Genomic DNA, 11,614 nt, shown 5'->3' with positions numbered 1-11,614 from the left:
GGGACCCCGTGAAAGATAGCTTCCAACTGCATTGTGGGAGTTGTAGTTCTAGGCAAGGCCCTGTATAACAATATTAATCAATTGTGAAACTACATATCCCATCTAAACTGCTTGTACTTGTAGGGCGTGGGCGGAAAGACGCGTCGAGGACCATCACGTGAATTTCCAGCATTAAATTATAGCAAATTAACTGGCAACTTTAATAGTTATTCAAAGTTTGCCTTCAGCAGATGTACAGCCAATCAACTTGACCAGCGTGGTGTGATTGCAACGAACTCCTCGGAAGTTATATAGTGTATTTAACATGACACACAAGAGACACATGACATTGTAATTAGAATATTATTATTTTCGTGTCTATCCTTTCTTTGCCTTTAACGTGTATGTGGATAGATAGATAGATAGATAGATAGATAGATAGATAGATAGATAGATAGATGGATAGATAGATAGATAGATAGATAGATGGATAGATAGATAGATAGATAGATAGATAGATAGATAGATAGATAGATAGATAGATAGATAGATAGATAGATGGATGGATAGATAGATAGATAGATTTATTGCAGACTCAATGGTCCATAAAAAACAACAACAACACAAATAAGAATAAACATTCCACATAAAAGATAGAGGTCCTATGTCCAATAAAAGAAACAGAGTTGCGGAATATGGCTGGTGTAAGTAAAATGGCTCCAAAACACATTACTAGACATATTGCTTACACCTATGTTATGCACTCAGATCTTCAGAAACGCGTAGGGGGCTGTGCTTTTAGAGCAGTTGATTTGATTGGCCACCGAGCCCAGAGACTAGGAGTTCTGACCAATGAGACGAAGGATCGAGCCCAGAGACGAGGAGTTCTGACCAATGAGACGAAGGCTCTGAGGCACGTGACACACTCCCGCCAATTCTGAGTGAGGGGCGCGCGGCCGCGACTCAATGGATCCCGGTAACGCGATGCGGGAAGAATAGATTTATATATTAAACTAAGTTACAAAAAGTACTAGAATACTGACAAAGTATAAGTAGGAGACTCCTGTTACCGTGGATTAACAACACTTAATGCTAAGATACTATTAGCTATACTGTTTCCCCTCAGAAAGAGAGATCTAGGTGAGGGAAGCCTCGGATGGTGGTGGTGACGCTAGCGGCGGGAAGCCCATCATCCGGGCATTCAGCCTCCACCCCACGGAGAAGAGGTGACTAGCTACGTTAACCAGATGTTTAGTTAAATAAGATTTGTTACTAGTTATATGTATGTAGCTGGCTATGTGAACTATATATATTGTGCCAATTTATGTCACGACTTAGTTGTGTCAGCCCTGGCTTGGTTAGGTAGCTAGCTATCGTTAGCCTGCTTTGCTAGCCAGTTAGCTCACCTGCTAGCTGTGAGATACTGGACTTATCTTGACTATTTTGGAACTTGTTTGGCTGATTTCATACGTAACGTTATAGCTAACGTCTCATCATGTGAACCAAATACAAATGTAATGTCAAACAAACGTAGCTAGCTAACTAGCTGGAACAACATGAGCTAACTAGCTAACTAGCTAACTAAGGCTTGACTTTACCCTGAGGATATCGCCTGGCTTGAGGCTGTGAGCCTCTAGAGGTCCGTGTCAGCCTCTAGGGGTCCGGGTCAGCCTCTAGAGGTCCGTGTCAGCCTCTAGAGGTCCGTGTCAGCCTCTAGAGGTCCGTGTCAGCCTCTAGGGGTCCGTGTGAGCCTCTAGAGGTCCGTGTCAGCCTCTAGAGGTCCGTGTCAGCCTCTAGGGGTCCGTGTCAGCCTCTAGAGGTCCGTGTCAGCCTCTAGGGGTCCGTGTGAGCCTCTAGAGGTCCGTGTCAGCCTCTAGAGGTCCGGGCCTTTAGACTGGGCTTCATTGATTCCCCGAATGGCGGGAGAGCAAAGCAAACACCCCCGAGTAGCTAGCTGGGTTCAGCTTTGTTTCACCTAGCTAGCTACGTTTGTGACAAGTTAAAACTATAAACACACTAGTGACATTTATTTATATTATTTGGATAGTGGCAAAAAAGTTTGCAATGTGAGTTTGACTGCCACACTGATGTAGTTTTGGGGTTGTGGATTATCAAGCTTTCAACTAAATGATATAGCTATGCAAGAAGTAGGTTGGGTTTAATCACAACAGAAGTCTAGGGGATGCGATGTAAAACCTAATATTTAATTGAAGCATCAGCATCATAAATGCAGGTAGATTTTTAATCACAAAACTCAAATCCCCTTCTCTGTTTAGTCATGGATGGCGTTGTGAAACCCAGCAATACCAACAAGAAGCTTGTTCAGGGTAAGTACAGGGTCTGTGTATGTGTCGTGTGTTTACATCAGTCATGGACATTCATTTCTGTTGATAAAGGTCAATAAAAAAACTTTTTTTTTGTTTCTACTCAGCTCGCCTTCCTTTCAAACGATTAAACCCAGAGCCCAAGGAGAACAGTGAACCCAAAAGAACCCGTGCCCCCCTCTGCCAAGAATCAGGGGCCTCTGACGGGGAGAATGAATCCGACCGCTCCCAGCTTCCTATGCGCCACGGGCCTGCGTTGGTCAACGGCCGTGGACCCCTTGATGGCTTCATGAGTCGCCACAGCAGCCACTCTGCCAAGAGCGTGGTTGTGGACCTTACGTCTGACAACTCAAATTCCAGTGATCCTCCCGATCTACCCCCTGCCACACCTGTCTCTGCCTCCGCCTCCTATCCCACCCCCACACAGGACAACCCCCCGAGCAAAGGCCCAAACCCTGTAAAAGCCACCCGCACCGAACGCAGTCCCAAGACAGGCAACGTAAAGTGCAGAGTGGTGGCAAATGCACAAGAGGAGGAGGAGGAGGAGGAGGATGAAAAGATGGAGGAGGACAGTGCATCTGTCTCACAGCTAGACACCACACAGGGATCTGAGAACGAGGAGGAACGGGAGCCAGTGAAGGCTGAGGTATCCAGCCATGGAAACGACTCCATGCCGTCTCCTTCATCCAGCAGCTCCCTGTCTGCGGGGGAGAGCTCCCCAGAGCAGGCTAAGGCTGAGCGGGCTCCAGCGGACACCGTGAGTAGTACAGGCTGCATGAGGAACGCTATGTTCTGGGTTAATCTGCATTCATCCTTGTGTCAAGAAACCACTTGTATATAACGTCTGGTTAACATGAGTACCTCTTTTGTCCTTCTCCTGTCCAGGACCCAAATACCACCCCGAACATAGAACAGAAAAAGGTGAAAAGACGCTCTTTGAAGGTAAAAGTAGTTTCAACTTTAGTTCTTTCCTCACTGGATCTGCACTGTCTTTGCTCTCGTCCGTCCAAGTCTGTCTCCCCTTGTCAGTCTTAGTGTGGTAGTTGATGTTGAGGGTATTCAGTCCTCTCTCCTGTATTTCCAGAGTTTGCAGGAGCAGGAGGAGAGGCTCCGCCAGCGCCAGGAGAGGGACCGACAGCGGGAGGAGGCCAAGGCCGCCAAAGAGAAGAAGAAAGAGGAGGCTCGCAAGCTGAAAGAGGAGCGAGAGAAGGGAAGAAAGGAGAAGAAGGAAAAGGAGGAGCGTGAAAAACTGGAGAAGAAGGAGAAGGAGGAGAAGGAAAAGGCAGAGAAATTAAAAGCTAAAGAGGAACAGCGTAAATCAAAGCAAGAGTGAGTTTCACAGGTTGAAATCTTTGACAAGTTGACACTTGTTTGTCATACTCCACTGACATGTTGAACCTGTCATTAGCCATGTTTCCATTCACACGTTTTATGCGAATTAAGTTATATCGAATTAAAAATGCCTTATGGAAACAGTAAAATTCGATTAAAAATCATGAAAATCGACAAAGTTTGTACTGTCGATCTCATCGGATTTTCTCTTGTTCGATAAAAGTCTTTTGTGATAAATGCTTTATCCGATTTAAAGCTCTAGATGGAAACGCACGTTCACCGGCTTTATTCGCATTCATATTTTTAGCGATCCTCACACAATTCGATTGACAAGTGGATGGAAACATGGCTATTGAGATCTGTGTGTAAAGTAAGCAAATGTGATACAAATGAAGAACGTTCACATGACAAAGCGTTTTGTTCAATTGTTCCCATAGGGCAAAGCTCGAAGAAAAGCGTAAGAAAGAGGAGGAGAAACGGATGAAAGAGGAGGAGAAACGAGTGAAAGAAGAGAAAGATGTGAGTCTAAGGTTAACTCTGCTGGGAGCTCTTTGTGCCCCCACCCCGCAGCAGACCCGTGTAGATCTGGTGCTCTGATGGCCCCGACCCCCGGAATCAACCGGTAGTGTCAAGTCTCTGAAACAGCGTAACGCCTGGTAATGTTTGTCCCGCTCTCCATTCTCAGCGGATCAAAGCAGAGAAAGCAGAAATCACTCGCTTTCTACAGAAACCCAAGACCCAGCAGGCCCCTAAGGTAAAACGCCTCATGTGATGGAAGAGGAGAATTGAAAACAAAATCTGGTGGCTCATTTAATGTGACACTTATCTCTCCCCTCCTAGACGCTGGCATCTGCCTGTGGAAAGTTTGCTCCGTTCGAGATTAAAGCGCACATGTGTTTGGCACCGCTGACTCGGGTTCAGTGTGACGACTCGGTTCTGGAGGCTCTGGACCGGTACCTGGCTAAGCCCGATGGAAGCCTGGACGGCCTGAGGGACTGGATGAGGAACACACCCCGCAGATCAGGTCCAACTAGGTCCAGACAACCGGCCTGTGAGAGGTAAAGCTGCCTGGCAGGCCTCTGGTCGCCCACATTAATGCTACTGATGTCGGGCTCACACTACAGGATATTTGGTGCGATTTATCCCCGATTCACCCCTCCCGACAATCGGAGGAGAAATCTGGTCTGGAACGTTGGTCGGGGCCGATGATCGGCCCAGATTATCTCGTAATGTGAGGGGTTTACAGATCTAATCTTATACCTCCCGATCGGCTCGCAGACCCATCGGGGCGGCCCTGATAATATCAAACATGTTTGATATTTAAGATTATTACGTCCCGACTTTACAAGTGAGACGGCGAGACCAGTGGTTCGTTGCTCCCTCGGGCACGATAAGATCCTGTAGTGTGTGATGAGCCGTTATTTTCAAATATTGCTGCCGAAACTGGTTAGGATTTTAAATATCCTGTAGTGTGAGCCCGGTATAAGTTGACATCTCTTGTCTGATCTCCTCAGGTTTTAGCCTCTACTACGTGGTACAGCTCTTCTAACGATTTTGGGAGATTTCATTTCTACTTGAAAACCAGTTTCTACGTACGTTCCCATACTTATTCCCACTATTGTGTCGTTCCTAGTGATTGTATAGTGACAGTTGAGGGCCCTAAAGCAGACGGGGTGCCGGACCGCCAGCGCTACGGCCCCTCCAAGCTCCTGCAGTTCCGGGAGAACCACCGGCCCGCCTACTGGGGAACGTGGAGCAAGAAGAGCGCCCACATCTCCCCCCGCTGCCCGCTCAGACAGGACAAGGCAAGGCTGTCCCCCGTCACACACACGCTGCCCGCTCAGACAGGACAAGGCAAGGCTGTCCCCCGTCACACACACGCTGCCCGCTCAGACAGGACAAGGCAAGGCTGCCCCCGTCACACACACACCCATGCGTGCATTAATATACGCTGCGCTGGGAGTAATGCATACCCTAACAAAAACAGTGTGGTTCCGACAGAAGAGCCTCTAAGGGTTTGGTGTGAGTACCACTGTGGCAGATGTTATGGTGCGTTCGTTTGTGGTCGCACCTCCGACCACAAACGAACGCACCATAACATCTGCAAGTCGCAAGTGGCAAAATACCTACCTCCGACCTGTGTGCATTCAAGCTATATACCATTATATCACAGTTACCTAGTTATATCTATATACCATTATATCACAGTTACCTAGTTATATCTATATACCATTATATCACAGTTACCTAGTTATATCTAGTGCATTCCAGCAACTGGGGGCTGAGAAACAGTGTTATATTTAATAATTCCTAGTAGCAAGTTGCAATTTGCCACCTCCCAGTTATAAACAAACGCACCATTAGAGTTGACAAACAAACTGAAAATAACTTCCAGGGAGGCGGTGTGAGCAGAGATCCTAGCATTGAGAACTAGATTTTTTACTATATATTACTGTATATATATATATACTAACTATATCACGACTTCTGTAATATCTGGCCCTGCCAAGCCTGCACCTTAACCAACCCAACGTGTTTCACCGGTTTAAACCCAGTCTGTTTCCTCTGCAGGAGCTGCTGGACTATGAGGCGGACAGTGATGAGGAGTGGGAGGAGGACGAGCCGGGAGAGTCCCTGTCTCACAGCGAGGGGGTGAGTCTCTCACCAGACTCACATCAATCAATCAATCAATCAAAGCTTTATTTGTATAGCGCATTTCATACCCAGAGGCAACACAATGCGCTTTACAGAGAACAAGGGAGGTGGGCATACGACCCACCCCTACATATTCCAGAGGGAAGCAAAAAAACAGTAATCACCCGGGGGCCAGATAAGTGAGCTGGAAAAATTGTCCCTGACCCCTCTCAACAAGGTGATCGAGCAAGCTCCAGGAGTATGTTTGTCTACCGGCTAAGAACATTTATAAAACAATACATTACATTAAATTACATTTCAGAGTAAGAGAGGCTAAAAAAGCATCATAGGAGAGACATGGCAAATACTGGTGTGTGTTTGCTATGGCCCAGGCCTAAAGCTGGAAGTGGGCTGGTGTATGTCTGTGTGTACGTGTGTGTGTGTGTGTGTGTGTGTGTGTGTGTGTGTGTGTGTGTTAACTAAATGCTACGACATCGGCAGATATGAGACGCCCTCAGCCAACACAGTTTTGTTTAGAGTGGAATGGAAGGTTAAATTCCTTGGTGTGTCTGGATGCTTTGCCATGGAGTTTCATTTTGAGACGGTTGTTACTGCAGCTTATTGTCTTAACGGGCTGTTTGCGTTTTCAGGATGACGACGACGAGGGAGGTGAAAATGACGATGACGACGACGATGGTTTCTTCGTACCCCATGGTTACCTGTCAGATGGGGAAGGGGCACGGGAGGAAGAGGTTAGGGCTCTCAAATAAATATTTGAACATTGACTAGTCGTCAACTTCGTGGAAAAATGTATGATCCATCTTCAAAATGTAGATTGGATTATTAGGCTACCGGAAATTTAAATGCAAAATTATATAATGCCAATAATTAAATATATTAGATTTTCGGGAAATATTTGATAGAAAATTGAATATCATATCATCATGGTATAAATCAGACGTGTCTTAACTTTCTTCAGTCACACTGCTCTCCGCTCAAGACGGGTCAAAGTTATGTAACCCCAAAGATGAGTGGCAGGGTAACACTGCTGACTGGAAATGATGAACCGGAACAGATCCAGGCTGCCCTCTTTCATTTGGTTAACTGCCCTGGTCCTGGATAGACTGCTGTGATTGAGGCTAACCCTTAACCTCTGTTTGCAGGAGGGTGGCGACTTGGAGAAGCAGAAAGTGCGTCAGAAGCTGAAGGCCCGGGAGTGGGACGAGCTGATGTCCAAGAAGAAGGTGAAGGTGTTGGAGGCGGTGGTGAGGGGCTGTGTGTGGGAGGGAGAGGGCCCCACGCTGGAGCTCTTCCAGCCCTTTGCCGTGTGCCTCTTTGAGCCCCTGCCCAAGGCCGAGGCCACCACCCCGGAGGAGTCCGCCAAGAAACATCAACGCAACGAGCAGCGTGAGTCCTCAGTGAATATTTCTGATCAGAGCTGACTGACTGACTGAGCGACCGTCTTTTTGGCTGGCTGAAAAGAAAAAGTTTAACGATGCTAGCTTGCCTTATTGCAAGCACAGCTTATGCATTAGCTACATGATCATGCTACAGTTATTAAAATTGGACATAGGAGTCACATATTATATACACTGAGAGCAACATCACTGCTAAATCTTACCTACTGTTCTTATACCAGTGATGGATGTTGACGTTCCATTTGTTCCCATAGTGCTGTCTCAGCTTCTGCCTCTTCTCCATGGCAACATCAACCGCAAAGAGGTGATGGTCACCGAGTTCCAGGAGTTCTGTCGCCAGCAGTCCCCCTCACCCATCATGTCCAGCCCCCCCAACGGAGCAGACAGCATCCCTAGCAGGTAATCACTACAGGACTTCAGTCACCAAGCCTACTGTGTTTTTCTTACAGGCCCAGAAAATGCCCAACTGCTTTTTCCGAAGCAATTGATTCTTCTTTTATTAAGAGTTGAGTTGAGTTTACTTTATTAATCCCCAGGGGGAAATTTAGTGCCACCATAAAAACAGATACAAACAGACAAGACAACATATATAGTGCATCTCAATGCATAAAAAAGTAGATGGACAACAGCGCAGAAGTACATAGAGTATAAGAGCATAACAACCAGAGACCATAAAAGCATTGGCTATCGACAGCAACATTCATTAAAAAGCTTCACTGCCGTTGGTACAGAGGACTCTCTAAACCTCTCTGTGGAGGACCTGGGCAGCACAAGTCTGTTACTATGGGAGCTGCTTAGCTCGTTGAACACAGGGTACAAGGGGTGATCGACCTTGTCAAGGATACACTTAAGCTTTCTGCCCATTCTCTGCTGTGTTATGGTTTCCAGTAAGTCAGGTGACAGGTCAGGTGACCGCCGAGCACTGATCCCGCCTTCTTCATCAGTTTGTTTATCTTGTTCCTCTCAGATGAGCTCAGACTGCTCCCCCAACAGACAACAGAAAAGAAAAGGACACTACCCACAATGCTCTTGTAGAACATGAAGGAGTGGTCTACTGACATTGAACGATCGGAGCTTCCTAAGGAAAAGCAGCCTGGACCGGGCCTTTTAGAGAGTTTTATTTCAAACAAAGGGCTCAATGCTGATGACTGTATATTGTGATGTTGACAGATGATCTCTTTCCCTTTTTAACTCAGGATCCAGCTGAAGCGCCTGATCAAAAGCAACGCTGTGTATGTGAAGCGCCCGTCCTACAGACCCTGCTGGTACGTGCACACAGAGGTGCTGGCCCGCTTCAACCAGGAGGGCCTGCCTGTGCCCTGCCAGTGGAACTACCTCACCTCTGGTGCCCAGATGCCCCGGGATGAGACCACGGGGGCAGCTACAGGCTCCCAGGGCAACTCCCCAACCACTCCTCAGTCCTCCTCCACCACCACACCCTCCTCCTCCTGCAACAAGAGGAAGAGTGCTGGTAGCATGTCCATCACCAAGTTCATGAAGAAGTGTGCCGACCCTGAACAGGTAGGAAACGGGTGTGAAAATTGTTAATGGACCGCACTTATATAGGGCTTTTATCCATCCATCCATCCATCCATCCATCGTCATCCGCTTATCCGGGGTAGGGTCGCGGAGGCAGCAGTTCCAGCAGGGGGGCCCTAGACATCCCTTTCCCTGGCAGCATCAACCAGCTCTGCCTGGGGAATCTTTAGCCGCTCACAGGCCAGTGCGGAGATGTAGTCCCGCCACCTAGTCCTGGGTCTACCCCGCGGCCTCCTCCCAGCCGGACACGCCTGGAACACCTCCCTAGGGAGGCGCCCAGGAGGCATCCTCACTAGATGCCCGAACCACCTCAACTGGCTCCTTTCGATGCAAAGGAGCAGCGGCTCTACTCCGAGTCTCTCCCGGATGACTGAACTTCTCACCCAATCTCTCAGGGAGACCCCAGCCACCCTCCGGAGAAAACTAATTTCGGCCGCTTGTATCCGTGATCTCGTTCTTTCGGTCATGACCCATCCTTCATGACCATAGGTGAGGGTGGGGACGAAGATAGACCGGTAGATCGAGAGCTTTGCCTTTTGGCTCAGCTCTCTTTTCGTCTCAACAGTGCAGTAAAGCAACTGCAGAACCGCACCAGCTGCTCCGATTCTCCGGCTTAACTCCCTCTCCATGGTTCCCTCACTCGTGAACCAGACCCCCAGATACTTGAACTCCTTCACTTGGGGTAAGGACTCATTTCCTACTCGGAGCAGACAGACCACCGGTTTCCTGCCGAGAACCATGGCCTCAGACTTAGAGGTGCTGATTCTCATCCCAGCCGCTTCACACTCGGTTGCGAACCTATCCAGAGAGTGCTGGAGGTCGCAGGCAGCTGATGCCATCAGGACCACATCATCTGCAAACAACCGACGCGATCCTCAGCTCATCGAACTGCAAACCCACCCCTCCACAGCTACACCTCGATATCCTGTCCATGAAAATCACAAACAGGACTGGTGGCAAAGCGCAGCCCTGGCGGAGGCCAACCCCCACCGGAAAGGAAACCGACTGACTACCGAGGACACGGACACAGCTCTCGCTCTGGGTGTACAGGGATTGGATGGCCCTAAGTAGGGACCCCCTCACCCCATACTCCTGCATAACCCTCTGTGTTCTGTCGGTTGCCAACGAATAGCGCTGGCCAGGGACAATGCGCTGCGCCTCACATTTTTAGCAGCTTGCAAAATCTGCTGTGTGAACGCACCCTTACGCAGGTGCATTAAGAGATGATGCTGCTGTGCCTGTGACTGCTCTGTCATACTCTTCTGACCTCTCCCCTGTTTCAGACTGAAGCTATGGAGACAGACGGCTTTCAGGCCGACACTGAGGATGATGATGAGGAGCCAGACTGCATCATCATCTCCACGCAGAGTGGTGAGTCCTCAACGCGCTTCGCTCCTGGTGTCACGCTCCCAACACCCAACCCCTCTGGCCATAGAAGGACTCTGGAATAACTGTTGCTTCTTTGCAGGATCCTCCAGGGAGAACACCTCCACCCGCACCACAGAGGGAGAGAGCACAGAACAAATGGAAGTGACCCCCCCCTCTGACACAGCTGCTGTCCCCCTGCCCCGTCCCGCCCCCACCCCGGCTACTGCCTGAGGACTGCCCCCCCCCCCACCCCACCTCCCTCCGTCTCCTGGGTGTCACAGGACAGAATCAGGTCTTCAATCACGATAGCACACTCTGGTAGTGGTGGCTCAACAGCCTCCCTCACTCAGTATTACATCCCAGTTCCTCCTGTCAGATATCTGTAGAATGAAAGGGTCTGAGCCAAAAAGCTGTCAGGGCCAGGCTTATTTGATAGTGTTGATCCATGCCTCGTTGGTTGTGTTGGGAGTGTCAGGCGTGTCTATATGGATGTCTTCGCCGAGTGTGGAGGAGCAGAGAGGGTGACTTGTCATGTCATGACCCCACTGTCATCAGATCGGGTTCATCAGCGCCCACTGGAGTAGCCGCCATCTGCTGGACCATAGGCCTCTTTTTATATATATGTTTTTTGTTTTTTTTCTAAATTACTTGAACTGATTGAATTCATTAAAAAAATATGATTAAATGTACTGCACTTTTATATGCTTATCCTTGTTTCCTTTCTTTCTGGATGCCTTTATCAACATGTCACCACATTTCCTGTTTTGTATCATGGGGTTTGAGGATATGGCAGGTGCTGTTTCAGGCTGCTATACACAGATCTTGTAGACCTCCATTTTGTTTTGTATGTTCTTTTAATAATGATTTAGAGGTGGAATAGTAAATGGCCATCCATTGTTAAAAGCCATTTTCCTTCCACTTTCAGTGGCACTTTTGTCGGTGGCGTTTTCACTCTACAACTGTTTTTGCAGTTTGCAGGTGGGGTAAAGGTGTCTCAATTTCTGTTTGAATAAAGCATTA

General features: G+C 48.2%; 1 protein-coding gene across 1 annotated transcript; it reads left to right on the top strand.

The window, feature by feature from the left end:
• The first annotated feature begins 1,029 nt into the window (after positions 1–1,029).
• chaf1a (chromatin assembly factor 1, subunit A (p150)) lies at positions 1,030–11,526 on the top strand. Its single transcript, XM_084436338.1, has 16 exons — positions 1,030–1,205; positions 2,256–2,306; positions 2,411–3,060; positions 3,189–3,245; positions 3,388–3,632; positions 4,073–4,154; positions 4,321–4,389; positions 4,476–4,693; positions 5,269–5,440; positions 6,207–6,287; positions 6,920–7,021; positions 7,433–7,676; positions 7,942–8,086; positions 8,884–9,208; positions 10,510–10,597; positions 10,695–11,526. The coding sequence occupies exons 1-16, from the start codon at positions 1,136–1,138 to the stop codon at positions 10,823–10,825; spliced, it is 2,730 nt and encodes a 909-aa protein (XP_084292464.1). The 5' UTR covers positions 1,030–1,135; the 3' UTR covers positions 10,826–11,526.
• The last annotated feature ends 88 nt before the right edge of the window (positions 11,527–11,614 follow it).

The sequence above is a fragment of the Borostomias antarcticus genome (assembly GCF_949987555.1).
Source record: "Borostomias antarcticus genome assembly, chromosome: 3".
Classification (NCBI taxonomy): domain Eukaryota; kingdom Metazoa; phylum Chordata; class Actinopteri; order Stomiiformes; family Stomiidae; genus Borostomias; species Borostomias antarcticus.
The sequence above is the reverse complement of the archived record's forward strand: the minus strand, read 5'-3'. Positions and strand labels throughout refer to the sequence as shown.